This window comes from Ylistrum balloti, unplaced genomic scaffold (genome assembly GCF_031769215.1).
Source record: "Ylistrum balloti isolate Yb309-2 unplaced genomic scaffold, AGI_CSIRO_Ybal_v1 Utg369870, whole genome shotgun sequence".
NCBI classification, from domain to species: domain Eukaryota; kingdom Metazoa; phylum Mollusca; class Bivalvia; order Pectinida; family Pectinidae; genus Ylistrum; species Ylistrum balloti.
In genome coordinates, this window is record NW_026782013.1 from 597,821 (window position 1) to 622,467 (window position 24,647).

General features: G+C 37.2%; 1 protein-coding gene across 1 annotated transcript; it reads left to right on the forward strand.

Moving 5' to 3' along the window:
* Positions 1–156: 156 nt before the first annotated feature.
* Positions 157–24,641, forward strand: LOC132545974 (SCO-spondin-like; the record flags this gene model as incomplete). The annotated part of the gene is made up of 17 exons (XM_060209657.1): positions 157–162; positions 614–716; positions 1,164–1,336; positions 1,598–1,655; positions 4,559–4,732; positions 6,829–6,971; positions 9,219–9,270; positions 9,388–9,561; positions 10,232–10,417; positions 12,368–12,538; positions 16,618–16,691; positions 17,119–17,323; positions 17,439–17,606; positions 19,529–19,741; positions 23,596–23,766; positions 23,973–24,232; positions 24,504–24,641. Coding segments are annotated over exons 1-17 (2,469 nt in total), but the record flags the coding sequence as incomplete, so codon positions are not given.
* Positions 24,642–24,647: the final 6 nt, after the last annotated feature.

The following is a 24,647-nucleotide window of genomic DNA, read 5'->3' on the forward strand; positions in this document are numbered from 1 at the left end:
CTATTCTCAACGTCATTGTGAATGACGTCATTAAGATTACAAGTGACGTCAATGTTTCAAAATGGCGTCACATAATATCAGACACTGACTCTTCAGAGCAGAAGCATGCTTACTTGATGAATTACTTTATTGTCTGATGAACAAAACTGTTCAAAGATGAAAGTAAGTACAATCGTTCAATGTGCTTAAGGAACACACATCAATCAAATTATCATTATTTTTTCTGTCTTGTAGGACCTTTAGATTCAATTCCATTGGTCATCTCAGTCATGGACATGCTGTAAAGGTGGTGCATGTAACATTTAATTAAGAAAGACATGGGCTGTCCAGTGCTTGATCGTTGTTCAACTATTAGCTATTGTTTTTATCACATCTCTAACAAGCTGAGATTAAATCTCATTTTGAATTTATGTGTGTCGCGGATGGGGCAGGTAAAACATTGTGTTTAGTCAGTGGGGATATGTAACGCTACACTTGGTTTCTAACCTGAGAGCGATTTCCTAAGAGTTCCTACATTTTTTATATGTATACGTATATTTACCTGCAGATACATATATGCAAATATCACAACATAGCAAACCAGTAAGAACACATTTCCCCCCTATTTTGACAGGAAACTTTGCTGATTCTTCTACTGTCACTTCATATTTGGATATGCTCCTGTGATATTGGACAGGCCGCTGGCGATAAACAACCTACTTCAGGAGACATTGCGGGTAAACAGCCAACAGTTTGGGTCGGAATTCTACGTGAAGCTAATTCAACGGTCTGATGACATGAATTTAATTCCTTTTTAAATAATTTCTGGGCATGTTTTCTGACTTTTTATTTCCAGCTTCAACATGAATTAAGCTAGATATAATACATAGCACTACACGTGCAGTTAAGACCATTTTTATTAAGTTTGTTTTATTAATACGATGTGATCAATGCTATCTATACCATGTAACCCTGGTAAGATACTAGCGGCAATGACTAGTGAACGAAGGTCACGGGATCGAAACCTTATCTAGCACACAAAATAATAACACTCAGTATGACGTTGTTTAGCTTTTCACTATTTAGGTGATTACAATATAAACAGTATGACATGTATCTTCGTCACTGGGCTACCTTGAGTGACGTAAGGACAAGTCTTTTTATCATGCGGTCACAATTCACAGATTTAAAAGCAAAAGAAAAAGAGCTGACATGGAAGAAAATGAAGAGTTCTCTCCTATATCTGCGAGCTTCAGAAAGACCTATGTTTGTGATGAGGTGTGGTGGAGATTATAACTGTAAGGCAAACGACATCTCTAACAGCAGCTGGCTGGCGGGTACCAGGGCCGTGGCTAAGGTATATATTACCTATATAGTTACCACAATTCAGTTCCGGCCCGGCTTTCAAAAATGTGTCTTTGTATTCATTTAAACGCTAAATATTTCCATGTAGCCGACAATCATTTGATTAACGCAAAGATTTCCTCAAACCAAATAACTGAACGTGCGGTGGTTACAGTAAAGAATTATTGATACGAAACTGCCGGGCTTTTGTCTTGATCAGCACGTGTATTTTAAGTTAATATTATTACAAAACATGTACTTGTTAATTTTTCAGACCCGTTTCTGGCATACTTATACTTGCTTTAAAGCAAAAGATATCAAGACTTGTCCAGGTAACGTAACATAATTATCACTCCAGAATTCCATATTCATTTAAGTAATATTGGTCTTTTTCCTCCTGTGTTTGTATGAAAATCAATTTATTACATTTTTGCCACAGAAATATAGAGAAATTGCAGACATACATAAATGAATTGAGAAACAAAAATCATTTGATGAAATTAGCAAATAATATAACCCGGTACGAAAAACCCCAAACAAAATTAGAAACCTGAATGCGTTCTTGACTATTATCATTATTCTCTATATTGCCTCAAAAATAATGAGTACAAAAGAAATGGAACATGTAATACAACATATTTAGAACATAAATACACGATTACATAGTAGACAATACATATATATCTGACATACTTGTGAACATACAAAGTATCACATTATACAACGTATTAGTTCGTAATAGTCTCCATAAACATTCACTTTATTGTAATGAGACTATTAAATTAACTTTTTAGTTATATATATCTAGAGTACACGCATAATACGTAGTGTAGAAACACTTCATTATACATACGTAATGAGACTATGAAATCAACATTGTAATCAAATTTATATCTGGAGTATACCAAGCATAGGTAGTATAGATTCATTGCAATTTCAACTTTGAAAAGATAATGTGGCTGAGTGATAATTACGACAACACTGTCGATAATACAACTTCATTTTTTCTATAGCTACTTCTGAAATTAACCTGAATTAATTCACATCTTCATTGTTTAGTTTGTAATTGAATGGTCCTCCAAGTAAAACATATGTTAGTTCATTATCTGTCAGGGAATGAAGATACACACTAAACAAAACACCTGTATCACTAATATCAGCTATTGAACACCACAACTGATCTCATAGAATAACGGTGTGGCTACAGTTTAATATAATATGGGTTAAGCCTTCTCAATACATATTTCCACATTTGTGATATAACTCTGTACATTCGTTAAAATTGGAAACTATTTTCATGATATGATGTATCGATTTTTGTAAAATGGGTATTTCATTGCAAGCTTCCATAATATATGCGGCTCTAGTTTTTTGATGTACAAGTTTGATTCACTATCGCCCTCCACACACACACACACACACTCTCTCTCTCTCTCTCTCTCCTCTTAACAGCACAGACGTCATAACTAGTTTTTCCATTGCAGTTAGAAGGGAAAATACTTGTTTGGATAAACTTTTGGAATATGTATGTCAATGTGTACTTATCAATAATTCTTAAATATCGTATAAAATTCCAGGTTTGTTTTCGTACTATTCGGCATTGGCGAATACAGTCTCCTTAAAAATATACTATTTGTCAAGGTGTTTTTGTTTAGGTGACAAAGTCTTCCAAAAAATAACAGTTTCTTTGTATCTATATAACCCTCTATGGATGTCCATCCAATTTGTCCACAACACAGTGTCAGCACGAGTTCTGATATCAAATTCCTGAAATGCTTTTACAATAAAGCTATATGCTGTATCTAACATCATCGCTTCATTCCTAGATAAAACCTTAAGCTCACAACCATAGAGTGCTGACGAATACGCAATTTGTTTGATAAGTTTACCAGCAGTCACTGGGTTTAATCCACTAGGATTGTGTCACTCTTAATTAAACATATTGTACCATTTTTAAAACTTATTTCATGCACGTCTTGTACGTTCATGCGATTGAAATTGACAGTTTAACATAATACCCACATGGACAACATTTTCAACTTCCGGTATAACTTAAACATAAATAGAAAATTGTTTGGAATTTTAAACTTTTGAGCTTACGAAAAACACGCTTTTTACGTTTGAAAGACGAAAACAAAAGCCTCCATATTTTTTACTTTAAACCTCACACATCTTTATCATACATTCTAGATCATTACATTTATTACTTATGAGACATATGTCGTCAACTTGAGTAGGTACATTTACTCTAAAGTTAACTACCATCGATCTTAACCACTATGTTCAATATTGTTCAGCAACTGACTGATAAATATCAAATACAGTTTTGCTGATAACGCATTCTCTTGTAAAATACCCCTTTTCATAGGTAAAAATTTAGACTGTATGCCATTGAACAAAATACTACTTCTGACAGCAGTGTATATTCCCTTTAACAGGTTCCATACTTTGGAGTTTAAACCAATCTCCTGAAGTTTGAATAGTGCTTCAGCGTGCTATACCGTGTCGAAGGGGTTGTTACTGTCTAAAAAACTGACAGAAATTTTCATCATTCTCCAAGTTATACCTTCCACAACACTCTCAAAAGATGTACATAAACTACATAATAATTTCTGGTATGCCGATTGGTGTTTGTTTGGAAACGAATCTTAGTCTGAAACCGAACTTATTCTTTCTGATATTAGCATTTCAAACACTAAAAAAATAACCGATAACAATGTTATACCTCTGTAACTATTCGGATTGTCTTTTGATGCTATGTACAACTCCGTCAAACCCACCTATTTTCTATATTTAGCAATTTACATATGTCCTTCACTATATAAGAAAACAGCACTTTCACTATGTACATTAGCCTCAATGTTCTTAATACCTTGCATAATGTAATCATAAAACTCCACATCGAAATGATCACAACGGACATCTTTGAAAAGATCAAATCCGATCACCTACCAAATATTGTGAATGTGGAGCACGTTAGACAATTCATGAGGATTCATGTCACTCACAGCAACAGCTGTAGGTTGCCGCCATATTTTCTTATTGAAATCACGTCACCTGAACAATATGCAATAACTGTGATTTAAAGTGAATGAGACGTCAGAATTAAGCGACAATAGTAACAATATGCATGCCATTATATCATTTGAACATTAGTAGTGTCACTTCGGTTGACCAATGGCATCAAAGCAGGAAAAACCATTGAACCTTTTTTGTTATTTTGTGTTTTAATTAGTTGACGGAGTGTGGGGCGCATGGAGTCCTTGGAGTAAATGTACTGCGAAGTGTGGTGAGGAGGGAAACATGACTAGAATACGACATTGTGACAACCCCCTCCCAGTAAATGGGGGACTAACTTGTTCTGGACACAGCACCGTATTGAGTATTTGCCGAGGCCAGTGCAAGCCAGGTAAGTATGACATCCTATATTTTGCATGGTTATACCAAGATGCACATAATTTAAATACAAGTTCTTTAGCTTGGCTGACCTGTGATCACGGACAACCATATCTTGCTTTCCTTTCCATATTGAATTCGCTTTCGCGTGCCAAGGGGAATAACTCTTATTGTGTCAGAGAGTCTGCATCATACAGCTCTTACTTAGAAACCCAAGTAGCGACTGGGGGAAATCTAAAGAAATCGAAAGTAATGCCAAAATCACGATAGTGACGCGCATTAACCCCATTATCGAATACATTTCCTAATTTCCAAATGTCTGTTGATTTTAGCGACGGACCTTCAACGAACCTTCATGATCTCGTTTAAAGATTTCAAACTGATTTATACAAAGTCGCATACAATGTGTAGATCATTGTCCTTAACTTCTATCGGGTATCCATATCTACTGGACGGTTTATCAATCAATGTACTAGGAATATTTAGATCTGTAAATAACAGAAACAACGTCAAACATTTTCTATCGTGTTGTCCTGTATATTGTCGTCATTCTGTCGTGTAATCCTGTATATTGTCGTCATTCTGTCGTGTTGTCCTGTATATTGTCGTCATTCTGTTGTGTTGTCCTGTATATTGTCGTCATTCTGTCGTGTTGTCCCGTATATTGTCGTCATTCTGTTGTGTTGTCCCGTATATTGTCGTCATTCTGTCGTGTTGTCCCGTATATTGTCGTCATTCTGTTGTGTTGTCCCGTATATTGTCGTCATTCTGTCGTGTTGTCCTGTATATTGTCGTCATTCTGTCGTGTTGTCCCGTATATTGTCGTCATTCTGTTGTGTTGTCCTGTATATTGTCGTCATTCTGTCTTGTTGTCCTGTATATTGTCGTCATTCTGTCGTGTTGTCCTGTATATTGTCGTCATTCTGTTGTATTGTCCTGTATATTGTCGTCATTCTGTTGTGTTGTCCTGTATATTGTCGTCATTCTGTCTTGTTGTCCTGTATATTGTCGTCATTCTGTTGTGTTGACCTGTATATTGTCGTCATTCTGTTGTGTTGTCCTGTATATTGTCGTCATTCTGTCTTGTTGTCCTGTATATTGTCGTCATTCTGTCGTGTTGTCCTGTATATTGTCGTCATTCTGTCGTGTTGTCCTGTATATTGTCGTCATTCTGTTGTATTGTCCTGAATATTGTCGTCATTCTATTGTGTTGTCCTGTATATTGTCGTCATTCTGTCGTGTTGACCTGTATATTGTCGTCATTCTGTCGTGTTGTCCTGTATATTGTCGTCATTCTGTCGTGTTGTCCTGTATATTGTCGTCATTCTGTTGTGTTGTCCTGTATATTGTCGTCATTCTGTCTTGTTGTCCTGAATATTGTCGTCATTCTGTTGTGTTGTCCTGTATATTGTCGTACATACCTATAGAAAACAGTTTAGTAGATGTGTGAATATTTATAGAACGCTATTTGTTGACATTAATCCCTCATATCGTTCTGAATTGTATACTGATAGATATACTGGACATCCATTTAGTATTTAATTGATTATCTATTGTCATAGTTGCCGCTTTACAACATGTTTCTGGAGTTGTTTAAGAAAATCGTTGTACACTTTCCCATCAACCCCTACCTCCACCAAAAAACCTTTCTGTTATCTACACACAAACATACATATGGTACCTTTAAAGCAACCTGTTTGAAAATCAGTAGCTCTTCTTCCAAAATGCTTTATAAAGTTGAATAAAGCATGTTGAAATAGAAATACCCCATGTAAGATAATTAACGTATCCACTTTTGGCAAGATGGAAAGTTGTATCAGTAGAAATCAATATCAGTGTCACTCAATCGACTTACCATGGTGATTTAAACATATTCAATGTAGTTCTTAAGTTATCAGTAGTGCCTAACACACTTTATTGGAACGCCATCAACTGTTTTGTCTCGAGATACATTTATGTGTGCATCCCTGGATTTCATCAGTGGATGAGATGTACAACAGCGTCAAAATAACGTTTTAAGAGTTGTGCAGCTGGGATACATCATTATTGCATTTCAAGACGTATTCCAATAGTTTTTTTTATTAACATATCAATTCGTTACTGTTGTAGACCGAAAACAGACATCAAGCTTTATGCAATCGGAGGCTTACCTCAAAAGAATCCATAAGGTTTACCCGAATCTGCGCCGTCTCTGTCTCCAGAGGCACTGTCTGTACGACCAGGTAGCCAGTGTAGTGCACGGCGGCGATGTGGCACGTATACAGGTAAGCAGTGTGATACACGGCGGTGATGTGGTACGTATACAGGTAAGCAGTGTGATGAACGGCGGTGATGTGGTACGTATACAGGTAAGCAGTGTGATGCACGGCGGTGATGTGGTACGTATACAGGTAAGCAGTGTGATACACGGCGGTGATGTGTTACGTAGACAGGTAAGCAGTGTGATACACGGCGGTGATGTGGTACGTATACAGGTAAGCAGTGTGATACACGGCGGTGATGTGGTACGTATACAGGTAAGCAGTGTGATACACGGCGGCGATGTGGTACGTATACAGGTAAGCAGTGTGATGAACGGCGGTGATGTGGTACGTATACAGGTAAGCAGTGTGATGCACGGCGGTGATGTGGTACGTATACAGGTAAGCAGTGTGATGAACGGCGGTGATGCAGTACGTATACAGGTAAGCAGTGTGATGAACGGCAGTACGTATACAGGTAAGCAGTGTGATACGCAGCAGTGTGATACACGGTGGTGATGTGGTACGTATACAGGTAAGCAGTGTGATGAACGGCGGTGATGCAGTACGTATACAGGTAAGCAGTGTGATGAACGGCGGCGATGTGGTACGTAGACAGGTAAGCAGTGTGATACACGGCGGCGATGTGGTACGTATACAGGTAAGCAGTGTGATGCACGGCGGTGATGTGGTACGTATACAGGTAAGCAGTGTGATGCACGGCGGTGATGTGGTACGTATACAGGTAAGTAGTGTGATACACGGCGGTGATGTGGTACGTATACAGGTAGGTAATGTGATGAACGGCGGCGATGTGGTACAGATACAGGTAAGTATTTTGATGCACGGCGGTGATGTGGTACGTATACAGGTAAGCAGTGTGATGCACGGCGGTGATGTGGTACAGATACAGGTAGCCAGTGTAGTGAACGGCGGTGACGTGGTACGTATACAGGTAAGCAGAGTGTTGCACGGCGGCGATGTGGTACGTATACAGGTAAGCAGTGTGATGCACGGCGGTGCTGTAGTACGTATACAGGTAAGCAGTGTGATGCACGGCGGTGATGTAGTACGTATACAGGTAAGCAGAGTGTTGCACGGCGGTCATGTGGTACAGATACAGGTAAGTAGTGTGATGCACGGCGGTGATGTGGTACGTATACAGGTAAGTAGTGTGATGCACGGCGGTGATGTGGTACGTATACAGGTAGGTAGTGTGATGCACGGCGGTGATGTAGTACGTATACAGGTAAGCAGTGTGATGAACGGCGGCGATGTGGTACGTATACAGGTAAGTAGTGTGATGCACGGCGGCGATGTGGTACGTATACAGGTAAGCAGTGTGATGCACGGCGGTGATGTGTACAGTACTTTAATTTGTTTAAGTATTTTGATGCATTCGGTGATGTGGTACGTATACAGGTAAGCAGTGTGATGCACGGCGGTGATGTGGCTCTTCCTAAATATTTATACAGGTAAACAGTTTGATTTACAGAAGTGTATGGATCAAAATGTTATAAATAATTTAGTGTGATGCACGGCGGTGATATTGGTTACACATTTAGGTAGACAAATTGATGTGGTACGTATACAGGTAAGTAGTGTGATGCACGGCGGTGATGTGGTACGTATACAGGTAAGCAGTGTGATGCACGGCGGTGATGTGGTACGTATACAGGTAATCAGTGTGATGCACGGCGGATGTGCAGTACGTATATAGAGAAGCAAGTGTGATACACGGTTGGATGCATTACGTATAAAGATAAGCTAGTGTGATGAGGCAAGTTGATACAGGTTTGTCCGCCATAAGTCTACATGTACTTTAATTTGTCTCTAGAATTGTGAACACCATTATTATATGTTTTTGTAATGTTCATTCTCTACATCTGTAAAGAGAACGAAATAAAACCAATTAGCCAGTGTGCTGCATGAAAAGCTCTTCCTAAATATTTATAAGGAAACAGGTTGTATTTTACAGAAGTAGTACTGGATCAAAATGTTACATAAATAATTTATGGAATATTAAGGCGTCCCTGTCATATTGGTTACACATTTACTTACTGTTAGACAAATTCTTTGTCAAATTAGTAAAATGAACTTTAGGATCCTGCTTATTTTTGAATATCTAATCTTCGCTACATGAAATTGGGATAATACACTTTATATATGTTATATACTGATCATGTTTCAGCATCTAAAACATCTTTTTTGAAACACTGTTTTCCATGTAATAAGGATTCTGCATTATTTCGATTGTAGGAGAAGTATTGGTCAAGTTTGCAGTGTTTTAAGTATAAGAGAGCGTGTCCAGGTGAGTGTTACACATGTGTACTTTCTACATATGTAAATATGGCGTAGTTTCGCGTCTACAATTATTGAGCATGTCATGACTGTCCCGTTTATAATTGTGCTGTTGTTTGCTTCCTAGTGGACGGGGGTTGGAGTTCATGGACACGCTGGTCGGACTGTGAACCCATGTGCGGGGCTGGGACACAATGGAGGTTTAGGAACTGTACAAACCCGTTCCCAGCTAACAGTGGATTCATTTGTCGGGGTCCTTTCTACGAGGAATCACCTTGTGTAGGGAGGTGTTCGAGAACGAGTAAGGACACAGACTGTTCGATTATTAGGGATTACCAGTAATAAACAGCAATCATAACAAAACTCAAATGTATTATAACGCTGCGAAAGTCTTGTTTCTTGTTAACTACAGAACGTTGCGTAGGTCTTGTTTCTGGTTAATTACTGAACGTTGCGTAGGTCTTGTTTCAGGTTAATTACTGAACGTTGCGTAGGTCTTGTTTCTGGTTAATTACAGAACGTTGCGTAGGTCTTGTTTCTGGTTAAATACAGAACGTTGCGTAGGTTTTGTTTCTGGTTAAATACAGAACGTTGCGTAGGTTTTGTTTCTTGTTAACTACAGAACGTTGCGTAGGTTTTGTTTCTTGTTAACTACAGAACGTTGCGTAGGTCTTGTTTCTTGTTAACTACAGAACGTTGCGTAGGTCTTGTTTTAGTTGGTTAACTAATGAGGTGTATTTTTGCAGTTTTATTACTGAACGCACAACGCTGTTCAACGTAAACATACAATTCAAGCCACAGTGATATTGGTTATAATTAATGCAAAGTTATAAAAAACCTTCGATTCGTCCATGTTACCAACATAATCGTTATACATTGTAGCAACTTTTATTACAGGTGTTAATTGTGATCAATACATTAGTCTTAATTTTTAATTAAATGTTTCTCTAATTTTACATATATGGTGACAGATTTTGCGTTGGATATTTTCCTGTCTGAGTGGACAAAGTTTGGACCTTGCTCTGTCAAATGTGGACGGTACGGTATGAAGCAGAAACGTCGCATTTGCCTTTCTCCGGGCAAATGTGGTGATTTGGTGAGGAAAAATAGCGGCTTCATCGTCATCTACAAACCTTGTTTCCAGGGACCGTGTCCCCGTGAGTAAACGTGTCAGTATGCGTTTTAAAGTTTCATAATACTTTATCTTTCTTTACTAAATTAAACTGTATGATGGTTAATTTGGCCCTGACATCACTTGTATATGTCTTTCCGTGCCTGAGTTAATTCCGGTCACGTTGACGTGTTAATTCGGAAATATTTGGTTCAAAATGTTTTCGATCAAAAGTACTATATTGATTAAAGAAACTTACATAAATGTGACAATAATAGTAAAAAGTCTGTTCATGTGCAAATAGTTAAACAGAGCATAGAAAAGAAATATCTAATATTTAGGGCGGTTACTTTGCTAGAACGGAAGTTATACCACCTTCAGTTGTCACAAAAATAAACAAATATACTACCCGCGAATGAGTTGCGAAAACGACTGGATACATCTATGAAAAACGAAAAGGTACCGGAAATGGCCTATATTTATGATGTACAACTATTGTCGATTGATTGCACGCCGCCGTTTCCAACGCTTTCCCTTCCAAAACACTTGATTTTATTCTCCGGGGAAAGAAATGATGGAAATATATCAAATTTTCAAACGTCAAGGAACAGTCTGAACCAGACCAGAAGGACCTTATGATTAAAACTATAAAACCGATAATATTAAAAATGATAATGATGTTGTAATGGTTTCTAATTATCATTACATGTACGTCCTAACCAAAGCGTTTGTCTGATGAACTGCATGAAGAATAAAAATAAGTTTAACACAAACAAAAATATAAAAGAAAGTATATAGATAAATGTAAATAACTTTACAAACGCTGAAATACAGTTTAAAATTCATTTATTTATATCTATGTAAAAAGTGTAATTCGGTTTTCCATTTACTTTCCTGTTCATGATTTTTTCTTTTATTTGAAATGAACATTTTAATGTGGATAATCTAGGGAGCGATTCCAATATTTTCCGAAAGTGATTAATAATCTGCTTGAGTTTCTGATCAATTTTAAACTAGTTATGTAGTTGGTCAGAGCAGTGATTTCAGATGTATACCAAGTCATCTTCAAGTTTGTATATAAAAAATAATGTGGTACACTCTAGATGGGATTTTTAAATCATACAAAGTTGAACTTTAAATTTGAGCACTTTATTGCGATAACTAAATTTCAGCCATTCGATTCTATCAGTTGGTACATATATGCTTGTTTTATGGTCTTCCGTAACTTGATTCAGCCAATTAGAACACATTTACTATTTGAAATTCAGTATTTAAATGACATATTTGTAAATAGTCATAATATTTCATAAGTATGATATTTTCTATACATTTTTATCAGTTTTGAAGTGCCTCAAAATAGTCTAACTTTCGTGAATGTATTATCTGGCATCAAATGTGACATCACAACTTGTAAGTGTGTGAAAATGATAACGCATATTAAATACAAGTACATGTAGCCACTGGAACATTTTAGTAATTGTTGCTTGATATGAAATAACAAAATTGATTTAAAAAAGTAAATAAATGAAAATAAAAAAATCTCGAGTTATTTTCAAATACGCCTAACAGCAGAACAACAACAGTAAATATTCCAAACGTGAAAACACGAACAAATCTATTGTAATTTCTTAGATTTTGAATTATATAGATGTAGCTGTATAAATGTACCAAGTTTACCAACAGTTTTATTTTGTACTTTTCAAGAGTTTCAAGGTAGAATCCAGCCGTTCATGGACGGTACATCTACGAGTATTGATTTAAGTTATTTTTTTGCTAAAGATTTTGTACGAATGCCATAACTTAACATATTTTTAGATTATAAGGAATTCATAAAATCGATCAAATCAATAAAATGTAATTATGGTGTTTTGAATTAAGAAATCACGCTGACCTATCCTTCAGTTATGGAGATTTTGTCAACATGGAAAACTCTTAGTGACTGGGTGATTGACATATACTACAGAACTAATATGACAGAAAAAAAATTTCTTTCCAGAAAATGATCAAACTTGGTCAAGTTGGTCACAATTTACTGAGTGTTCCGCAGACTGTGGTAAAGGCCGACGAATCCGCATTCGAACATGTGATAACTTACACTCTTCGGGTGGAACAACTTGTATCGGACAATCAATCAATGTCACTTCCTGTGAAAAAAGTTGTGAGAAAGGTAAAGATGTTATTAGTTGTAGATACTGTTTCTGTATCAAATAATTATTTCCAATATATATAGGACTTTTGTTGAGTTTTCTTTTCATCTTTATGAAATGAATCTTGGAAGATTTTAGGCTAAACGTACTCAGTACGCATAGCCTATTGCGACGGCCTTTCAGACAAAATTTACCGATCCTGGCCTTCTCATTAGCTGAAATATCAAAAAGAGTTAGAGCCCTCTGGCGGCAATTTTCTGCGTAAATAATGCCGCGATCTTTCAAATCGCTATTTTAAAAGCATCCAAAATTAGTTTATTTTTTAAATAACAATACGATTACTATATATTTCAAAAAAGAAACACAGTGTGGTTGAACTATTGATAAATTTTGAACAATATATTTTACGGAATTCTCGACATGACACTTTTTCAGGTTTTTCACACCCACCGCCATGATACTTTTCAAGTTTTTGAAGATAAACAATTTGCGCTTCGTAGGCAAGGTACATTTAGTGCTCATGATTTATGAATAATATATTTTTAATACTGTACTGATCATGATGTTGACTGTTATAACTTATATTTTTTGTCTTTTAGTTTTATTTGATGAAGGTTGATTGTGCTGATTTCTCAAGGTTTGTTAATGTGTATCAAAGTTCCTTGAAATGAAAATAGTCCTTCAAACAAAGCGCGTATAAAACCCCCCAAAATATTCATGTTTATAATTATCAGTTAACTAGAACGAAATATTTCCATAACATATTTATTCATTTAGCGTGTCATGGTGACATTATCTAATGCATTGGAGATCAGAAATAGTAGTAGCTATAGTGAAAATATTGTAAAATTTGTATATATATTTAAGACTGGTTTGATATAAAAGAACTATGTCTTTAAAGACATAATTACTGGAAGGAAAGTCTAACCATGATACTTCAAGGAAGATAGGCATGTAGATACATTTAATGTAATTACTTACTCTTTAATCTATCTGAAATGCTGTGTACACCTTATCTACTTTCCTCAACTACAAATATTAATTATAATAAGTAAGGACTTTTACTTTGCAATACATTCAAAATAAAGAAGTAGGTATAAAGTCCTTTCGATTGGTCTAAATCCTCATATTGATAGGTAGTAATTGCAACATCTTGGGTATTTCAAAGATTTTATTTAGTCAACTTCATCATAGAGCTATTCATCATTTGGCTTGTTGGCGATAAATATATGGTTGTGTGTATTTTGTTGTTTTTTTTTACCTATTTTGATTTGTTCACATTATTGTCGTCAAATCTGAAACAAGAATTAAAGAAGATATATTATCGCTTAAAGTTAAGAAAAATAGCCTCTGGTTCTCTTATTTTAGTAATTTTTGCATTCCAAAGTGTAGGAGTATGGGAAAGTAATATAGCTTTGCGGTTATTTGTGAACATTTTTCAATACGTTTAGCCTTTCAGTACTTTCAGTTCTTTGGTTTTTTATTTCCATGAACCTTGGCAAAAGTTAAAACTTCAAGACGAGTTTCATGAAACGAAAACAAATTTAAGATATGTTTTTTAAACGGCATACCTCAGATAAAATAGCACTTTACAGGTGTTAAAGGAAAATGTAGAGGACAAAATCAAACGGAGACAGATCCCCTTGTTGCGCCATTTTCAAATCATGACGTTACGTCGTTATCCATAATATTACACCACAATCGAAGACGTAGCCAATGAAAACCCTCCATGGTGTATTACACTAGTGACATCCACTGATAGCATGTGGATACTTTGGTTGTTTCACCGAGTTACAATTAGATAGCAACTTAACGAGGTATCCTTATCACACAAAGTACAAAGGTTTTTATTCTCTTATAATGCTTCTCTCTCAGGAAGTGGTCGATATTTACTTTCTCTCAGTAGAATTGTGGAGGGATTATTCACAGATTATTCTCTATCACAAAGCACGATAAGATTAGTCTTTGAACACAAACACAGGAAGTAGGTTTAAGATCATAGCCGAGTAATAGACTGATATCTGGGATACTGATGCTGTCCCAGTCTGTAGACTGATATCTGCGATACTGATGCTGTCCCAGTCTGTAGACTGATATCTGCGATACTGATGCTGTCCCAGTCTGTAGACTGATACCTGGGATACTGATGCTGTCCCAGTCTGTAGACTGATATCTGCGATACTGATGCTGTCCCAGTCTGTAGACTGATATCTGGGATACTGATGCTGTCCCAGTCTGTAGACTGATATCTGGGATACTGATGCTGTCCCAGCCTGTAGACTGATATCTGGGATACTGATGTTGTCCCAGTCTGTAGATTGATATCTGGAATACTGGCGCTATCCCAGTCTGTAGACTGATACCTGGGATACTGATGTTGTCCCAGTCTGTAGATTGATATCTGGGATACTGATGCTGTCCCAGTGTGTAGACTGATACCTGGATACTGATGCTGTCCCAGCCTGTAGACTAATACCTGGGATACTGATGCTGTCCCAGCCTTTAGACTGATATCTGGGATACTGATGTTGTCCCAGTCTGTAGACTAACATCTGGAATACTGATGTTGTCCAAGTCTGTAGACTGATACCTGGGATACTGATGTTGTCCCAGCCTGTAGACTGATATCTGCGATACTGATGTTGTCCCAGTCTGTAGACTGATACCTGGGATACTGATGTTGTCCCAGTCTGTAGACTGATATCTGGGATACTGATGTTGTCCCAGTCTGTAGACTGATACCTGGGATACTGATGCTGTCCCAGTCTGTAGACTGTAGACTGATATCTGGGATACTGATGCTGTCCCAGCCTGTAGACTGATATCTGGAATACCAATGTTGTCCCAGCCTGAAGACTGATACCTGGGATACTGATGTTGTCCCAGTCTGTAAACTGATATCTGGGATATTGATGTTGTCCCAGCTTGAAGACTGATACCTGGAATACTGATGTTGTCCCAGCCTGTAGACTGATACCTGGGATACTGATGCTGTCCCAGTCTGTAGACTGATATCTGGGATACTGATGTTGTCCCAGCCTGTAGATTGATATCTGGGATACTGATGCTGACACAGTCTGTATATAGCACACGGAAAGTGATGTCCTAGTCCTGGGATACAGATGCTATCACTGTTTGTAGTCTACTACTGGGACATTTCTTCTGTCACACTGTATCTGGTAGCTGAATATTGACGCTGCCCCAGAATGTCTGGTACCGGAATATTGATGTTGTCCCAGTGTGTCTGGTACCGGAATATTGATGTTGTCCCAGTGTGTCTTGTACCGGATTATTGATGTTGTCCCAGTGTGTCTGGTACCGGAATATTGATGTTGTCTCAGTGTGTCTTGTACCGGAATATTGATGTTGTCCCAGTGTGTCTTGTACCGGAATATTGATGTTGCCCCAGTGTGTTTTGTACCGGAATATTGATGTTGTCCCAGTGTGTCTTGTACCGGATTATTGATGTTGTCCCAGTGTGTCTGGTACCGGAATATTGATGTTGTCCCAGTGTGTCTGGTACCGGAATATTGATGTTGTCCCAGTGTGTCTTGTACCGGAATATTGATGTTGTCCCAGTGTGTCTTGTACCGGGATATTGATGTTGTCCCAGTGTGTCTGGTACCGGAATATTGATGTTGTCCCAGTGTGTCTTGTACTGGGATATTGATGTTGTCCCAGTGTGTCTGGTACCGGAATATTGATGTTGTCCCAGTGTGTCTTGTACTGGGATATTGATGTTGTCCCAGTGTGTCTGGTACCGGAATATTGATGTTGTCCCAGTGTGTCTTGTACCGGAATATTGATGTTGTCCCAGTGTGTCTGGTACCGGAATATTGATGTTGTCCCAGTGTGTCTTGTACTGGGATATTGATGTTGTCCCAGTGTGTCTGGTACCGGAATATTGATGTTGTCCCAGTGTGTATCTTGTACCGGGATATTGATGATGTCTCAGTTTGTCTGGTACCGGAATATTGTTGCTGTCTCAGTGTGTCTGGTACGGAAATATTGAAGATGTCGGAATACATCTACTATGTTTGCAAACTTTGCTATGTCCTGTTTAACTAAATGTGTATCAGGCTGTTGTGGCTTTTTGTAGATCCTGCTCTGAAGAATGAAACAGCTGGTGTAACAGTATCGGCGTTTGTTCCAGTACGCAACCTATCGCAAACGGTAAGGACAAGCTTTGTCATCACAAATACGTTATCAGGCAATCTCTGTGAAGGCCTAACAGAATCATTTTCCTTATAAATACAATTATCAATTGAAAATCAAGATATAAGTCTGTTTCATTTACAATCCACAAAATCTTTAATGTCCCAGTTTACGTCTATGTCAAGATTGAAGTTGTAGTAGTTGTTGACATTTTACTATAGATCACTTTCTAAACACCAAACCTCCTCTCTATAAAGTCAATTATGTTACCATGGAGAGGGAGGGGCAGGAGTGTTAAAATTTTACTTTTCACTTTTCTTTCCAATAAGCATTTTACTATAACTTCCAGTAGAAATGTTCTAAAATAACACAGATTAAACGTGGAAGGCACCATGATTTCTTCGTATTTTCGTCATTAACACCTAGTCAGTATCACTTTTTGAAGGGCTGGAGGCCTGATCATTACAACCCTTACCTATACGAGTTGGAACCTAACAAACCCGGTGCCTTCACAAAGTGGTCTGATTGGTCCGCGTGTTCAAAGTCATGTGATATAGGTCAGAGGTCAAGATCTCGGAATTGTACTGTGATTGGTCAGTGTTCAGGCGAAGTCAGACAGGTGCTCTTCTGCAACACATTCAAATGTCCAGGTAATTTCTGTATATTGCACATTTTTGCATCTTTTTTTGTTACATCGGAATGTCTATAACGTTTGATGACAAAGGCATGAATGATCCATCTGTACGATATTATTTGTTTTCACAGTGAACGGTGGTTGGAGTGAATGGATGGCGTGGTCTCACTGTAGCGTCACTTGTGATCGTGGACACAGAATACGATATCGCAAGTGTGATAAACCTCTACCACAATTTGGTGGAACATGTTTCGGGGAAATGGCAGAGAAATCCAAGTGTAATCTTGGGGAATGCAAAGGTATGTTGTCCTGCTTAAACAACATTAAGTAAGACCATACCAGAAATGTTTTTGTGTCGCGTGAGAAAGATTTAGGTAAAACTTTTTTCTAGCGGCGGCGTCAACATCTGTTCTCCACTCAGAGGTGTTCAATAACTACCTCCAGAGGTGTTCAATAACTACCACTCACAGGTGTTCAATAACTACCTCCAGAGGTGTACAATAACTACCACTCACATGTGTTCAATAACTACCACTCAGAGGTGTACAATAACTACCACTCAGAGGTATTCAATAACTACCACTCACAGGTGTACAATAACTACCACTCAGAGGTGTTCAATAACTACCTCCAGTGGTGTTCAATAACTACCACTCAGTGGTGTTCAATAACTACCACTCAGTGGTGTTCAATAACTACCTCCAGAGGTGTTCAATAACTACCACTCAGAGGTGTACAATAACTACCACTCAGAGGTGTTCAATAACTACCACTCACAGGTGTACAGTAACTACCAGTCAGTGGTGTTCAATAACTACCTCCAGAGGTGTTCAATAACTACCACTCAGAGGTGTACAATAACTACCACTCAGAGGTGTTCAATAACTACCACTCACAGGTGTACAGTAACTACCACTCACAGGTGTTCAATAACTACCACTCAGAGGTGTTCAATAACTACTACTTAGAGGTGTTCAATAACTACCATCCTCAGAGGTGTTCAATAACTACAAGAGCTAATGTCAGCAAAAATCTTTTTACTTATATCTCTGAAAAAAGTTTTGCATTTACTAAGTAATTCTGGCGTTAACCAAATCCTAATTAGACCTAGACTAGTTATATATATATATGGCCATCCGGATTTCTCCTACTTTTCCTCTTGTTATCCTCCCTACTGTCACGTTGAGGTCTAGGAGGTTGTCATCACTCACGTGGCTGTATTCCTGGAGAGCATGATATTACGGACGAGTTACAAGGTTGTAGCGTCAATTTCATGGTTATAATTTTCAAAATTCTTATTGAGACATAACATTTATTGGATTCATTGCTTGAAGGTTTTGATTAAACTTCACACAAAAAGTATTCCTTATTGCGCACCCGTGAAGGTTAAACCGCGAAGGGGTTTGTATCATTCACTATGCCTTGTTGATAATTTTGGTGTCTCTTTGTACAGTTTCTGTCATAGTCGAGCGTGGCAGGATCATCCATACACATGTTTAGACTTACCAGACTTGAGTCATGTGTGTTATAGCTACTACTTCCCGAACTTGTTTTGGAGATTTGATGACTTTTTGATTTTTTGTAAGGAGTTCCTTTTGCATAGAATAGAAGTTCTTATAACACAGCAGAAGATTTGGATGTGACGTTTCAAAAACTTTAGGCCACCTTCATCAGACAAATGAACAGGATCAAAGTACAGCTGAAAAAGTTGGCCGATTCCTTACCACCTCGTACACTACATACGTCAGTGCTGGTACGGTTCAAGGCCGTTTGTCTGATGAAGGTGACCATGTATTCGTTGTAATGTCAGACTCTAATCTTCTGCTGGTTGTGCTACAAGAATTCTATCGTATTGACATTACCAACATGAAGAAAATGTTCCAAAATATTGTGTTTTGCATATATTTTAGTACTATAACATACATTTTTGAGATTTTGAAAAAAAAATATTGCTTTAAGACATCCGAGCTGTACACGTGTAATTGTGATGTAGATGATATATACTTGGGTTATTTCATAATATCACTAGTTCTCCCTTAAAAAGTTCCTTAGCGTTGTTTCCAATTGAAAATGATTCATTGTCTATTTTTTCTATTTTGTCCCTTCAGCGGATGATGTATATCGAGAGCGAACTTTTTTTTTTATCTAAGTAGTGATGGCTTAACAATTTGTTTTCATGTATCTTGATTAGTTTAGTTGATTGCTATAAGAACCATTTTAGGTCTCCAATTCGACTATGGACACTGGTCAACATGGTCGAAATGCAGCCGCACGTGTGGAGCCGGTGCGCGATTTCGGTCAAGAAAGTGCAGAACGCACATTCGTTATGTGATTGATCGCCGGTTCTGGCCGTACATGAATAAAAGAGTTCCAATATGTAAAAAACGCGGGAGAAACAAAGAAAAGGGAACGTGTGGGATGATGCCGTGTCCAGGTAAGTAAAGGATGACAGGTAGTGAATGTAGGTAATTTATACTATTGTACAACTAGAGATAGATTGTGGGTGAGATACAAGGATCTTATCATGTTGATCAGGTATTGGGTAATTAAAATTGTAATGGTTATAAATTGCAACGCATTATGTTTGTTCTAGTAATTAAATCTAGATCTTAAAATGATATATCGAATTTGATATATAGGTCTTACAATATAATCCTTTAAATACAGGTGTTTTCCTGTGAACCACACGTCAGTAAAAACTATTAACACCGCCATGCAGTCTATAAGCCATACCTGTCGAGGAAGCCTATGAGTCACAAGTAGCATAAATGTTACAGGTGACAAAGTATTAAACAAAGGTTGTTTCCTTTTATAATTAGAAGCATTAGGAGTTGTCTGAAGTATATAATCAGCACAGTATGTATGTTAACATAATTCTGCAGTCGTAGAATTATTGTAGAAGAGAATACATTTGAAACTTTGATAATAATTAGGTGCAATTTTATTCGTGTTCATAAAGAGATGATGATTAGATCATTGGTGAAAATCATCACCTAATCCGGTTAGTATAAAGATGATGATCAGGTCATTGTGGAGAGATTATCACCTAATCCGGTTAGTATAAAGATGATGATCAGGTCATTGTGGAGAGATTATCACCTAATCCGGTTAGTATAAAGATGATGATAAGATCATTGTGGAGAGATTATCACCTAATCCGGTTAGTATAAAGATGATGATCAGGTCATTGTGGAGAGATTATCACCTAATCCGGTTAGTATAAAGATGATGATCAGGTCATTGTGGAGAGATTATCACCTAATCCGGTTAGTATAAAGATGATGATCAGGTCATTGTGGAGAGATTATCACCTAATCCGGTTAGTATAAAGATGATGATCAGGTCATTGTGGAGAGATTATCACCTAATCCGGTTAGTATAAAGATGATGATCAGGTCATTGTGGAGAGATTATCACCTAATCCGGTTAGTATAAAGATGATGATCAGGTCATTGTGGAGAGATTATCACCTAATCCGGTTAGTATAAAGATGATGATCAGGTCATTGTGGAGAGATTATCACCTAATCCGGTTAGTGTAGAGATGATGATCAGGTCATTGTGGAGAGATTATAACCTAATCCGGTTAGTATAAAGATGATGATAAAATCATTGTGGAGAGATTATCACCTAATCCGGTTAGTATAGAGATGATGATCAAATCATTGTGGAGAGATTATCACCTAATCCGGTTAGTATAAAGATGATGATCAAATCATTGTGGAGAGATTATAACCTAATCCGGTTAGTATAAAGATGATGATAAAATCATTGTGGACAGATTATCACCTAATCCGGTGTGTATAAAGATGATGATAAGATCATTGTGGAGTAATTATCACCTAATCCGGTTAGTGTAGAGATGATGATAAGATCAATGTGGAGAGATTATCACCTAATCCAGTTAGTGTAGAGATGATGATAAGATCATTGTGAAGAGATTATCACCTAATCCGGTTAGTGTAGAGATGATGATAAGATCATTGTGGCGAGATTATAACCTAATCCGGTTAGTATAAAGATGATGATCAAATCATTGTGGAGAGATTATAACCTAATCCGGTTAGTATAAAGATGATGATCAAATCATTGTGGAGAGATTATAACCTTATCCGGTTAGTATTAAGATGATGATCAGATCATTGTGGAGAGATTATCACCTAATCCGGTTAGTATAAAGATGATGATAAGATCATTGTGGAGAGATTATCACATTATCCGGTTAGTGTTGAGATGATGATAAGATCATTGTGGAGAGATTATCACCTAATCCGGTTAGTATAAAGATGATGATAAGATCATTGTCGAGAGATTATCACCTAATCCGGTTAGTGTAGAGATGATGATAAGATCATTGTGGAGAGATTATAACCTAATCCGGTTAGTATAAAGATGATGATAAGATCATTGTCGAGAGATTATCACCTAATCCGGTTAGTGTACAGATGATGGTAAGATCATTGTGGAGAGATTATAACCTAATCCGGTTAGTATAAAGATGATGATCAGGTCATTGTCGAGAGATTATCACCTAATCCGGTTAGTATAGAGATAATGATTTGATCATTATGGATGGTATCTAATGCTGTTAGTTTATATGTAATGAAAAAGGCATTGCGATGGTCACAAAATCTAAATAGGTAAGTACAAAATTTTCATGCCATTTTTAAAAGATACTGTAGGTAATTTGGATAGTATAGAATTTGAAATCGCTTTGAATATGTACAGTTGCTAATCTGGATAGTATTTAAAAATGAAGTCACTTTGAATAAAAACAGAATTATATTTTTTTAAAATTTCAAAATATTACGAAATAAAACACAGAATGTGATTTGGTTGGTATAATGCTGTTGATATTTGAAACTTTTAGTAGGCTCGGTGACTAATCTAGTTATAAAGACCGTAAACGTTGTATCATCAAGACTGCAACAAAGTTTCTATCTCTGTAAATGACTAGATAAATGTCACTTTGATTACTTTGGATTAACGATATCTGGTCTAATTAACCCAGTGAAAAGTTTAGTTAATTATTATAGAACAACAAAATTACAAACAAGTCAACATACAATCATGAACCTATTACAAATAAATGACATTTCTTAATAAATCAAAATACACTGATAATTGTTTCGCTATCCAAATAGGGTCCTGGTGGCGGAGTCGTTAAGGCGTCTGACCATTTTGGTAACTCATATATTGGAGTTCAGAACATAACAATTAAGTTAAAAAGGCATTAGCAATTTTTACCAAAAAAGCCACTTTTCTCTCAAAAGACGATTTTCCAAAGAAATGGCCTCTATATGTAGCATCTAACGCAGCTGTTGTGCCGATCTGATTGTGATATATAAAGACAATATAGGTCGTATACGGAGCGAATGCCGATGTCTCCAAACCATATTAGGAAACATCATCTATAAACGATACATCAAAAGAGCAATACATTGGTTGAAATAAGTTACCATTTCTTATTCATCCTGTCATGTTCAAAACACAAATTTGCCTGACACACTTCAAGTAGCAGTGAGAGAGTGATAGAGATACTGCCGCGTCCTGCTTTTTAGGTCACCGAAGACAAAGTCCTAAATATGATAGAATCGAGTACTCTTCATAGATGGAAAGGCCTTCACATGTTTTATCAAAATTGTAAATTTCATGACCCCAGGGTCTCACATTTCACCCAGGGGAGGTGGTAAAATCTACTATATTCTATAAATGAAAATGTTATTTTTGAGCATGATTTGTTTATTTTCTGTCAGAAATAGTTCAAACTTGGTTAGAATTGTTTTATTGGTATAAGCTGACAGATGCACATATTGCCATTGTCTGTTCCCGAGGGGCTGATGGGCGGGGCTAAAAATGGGTCAAATTAACTGAAATTTCAAAGATGTTCTACTGTTCCTGGATGGAAGATTTTGTTTCGGAAATTTCAAATCTTGTGTGTAGTTTTTTTTTAATTCAAACTCGGTTACAAGTCTAACCATGGGACGCATAATTTACATTTGCAATATGTGTAAAATATAGTTACAGTTATATTATTATTTTAGCAAAATCATTTCTATGACATGTCATAAGAAGTATTGTTACTCAGGTGACTGTTAAGGTCCTTGGGCCTCTTGTTCTTGTTTACATTGACTTACAAACCAAATGCAGCAATGTTGACAATAACTGATGTCATTCGGAACTTACCGTTTGAAACGCAATTTCAGAAGTGATATTTTAGTTACATTACTGATAGCAAAAACGAACGTAGAATCAATTTGGACTTTTCAAATCATTGCTGTGTTGGCAGTTACTGGTGACTGGGCGCATTGGAGTTCCTGGTCCGCTTGTAGTCATTCGTGTGGAAACGGGGTACATTTCCGGGACAGAACGTGTACCGATCCCGCTCCTTTGTACGGAGGGAGCCATTGTAAAGGCAAAGGATCAGAAATGACTCCCTGTTTCCATGGCCCCTGTCCAGGTAAACATCAACAAAGCAACTTTGTAAGATATATGCACATGTTTGTTCCATTACAATTCAATAAGTCGGAACTATTATAAAATGATAAACCCTTTCCGTTATAAGGCCAATATACAGAAAAGAAGTACGAACTTTTGATTATATGAGTAGTTTGTAATGTTGATCATATTACTTTCACGATTGTTTCTAATGTGTTCTGTTTTCAGATCGAGACGACACTGGCGTGAGACTTAACGGTAGTAGTGGGTTGCTATATTCGCCTTTCGACAAGCCCCAGTCTTACCTTAGTCTCCACCTAGTTGTGAATCCGCTTCATCCTAATGGAATCCTTGTGCACAGGTCACGGACATGCAAATTAAAAACATGTCGTCATAGTGTGACTATGTCTCTTGTGCATGGTAAACCTTGTCTAAAGGTAGTCAACCAAGGATCGGAGATACATATAATGTCTAACACCACATTACAGGTAGGCTGGCTATGGATGACAAAGTTTACCATGAAGGCCAAGTTATAACTTCACATATCAACCCTCCAGATTTAAACATTTAAAATTTGTAGTAGTTTGATCATTGAGGTAATTTAAAAAGATATCCGTTACAAAAATATTGAAACCATCCGCCATGTATTTAAGTTTTGTAGTTGTGTTCTGTCTCTGCTGGTACATAGCTTTAATTTACACCGGTACTTTACTTTCATATTTCTGTAGCTACAAGAATACTTACCGCTTTTCTTTGAAGGTACGAGAATGGCACACCATATATGTGTATTTGTCCCAGTCTCACGGATTTTTGAGGATTAATAATGGCGCTCATCTCCGTGCCCTGTATCGCCCCAAACCCTCCTCCCAGATCAACTATGACAGCGGGATGACACTAGGAACA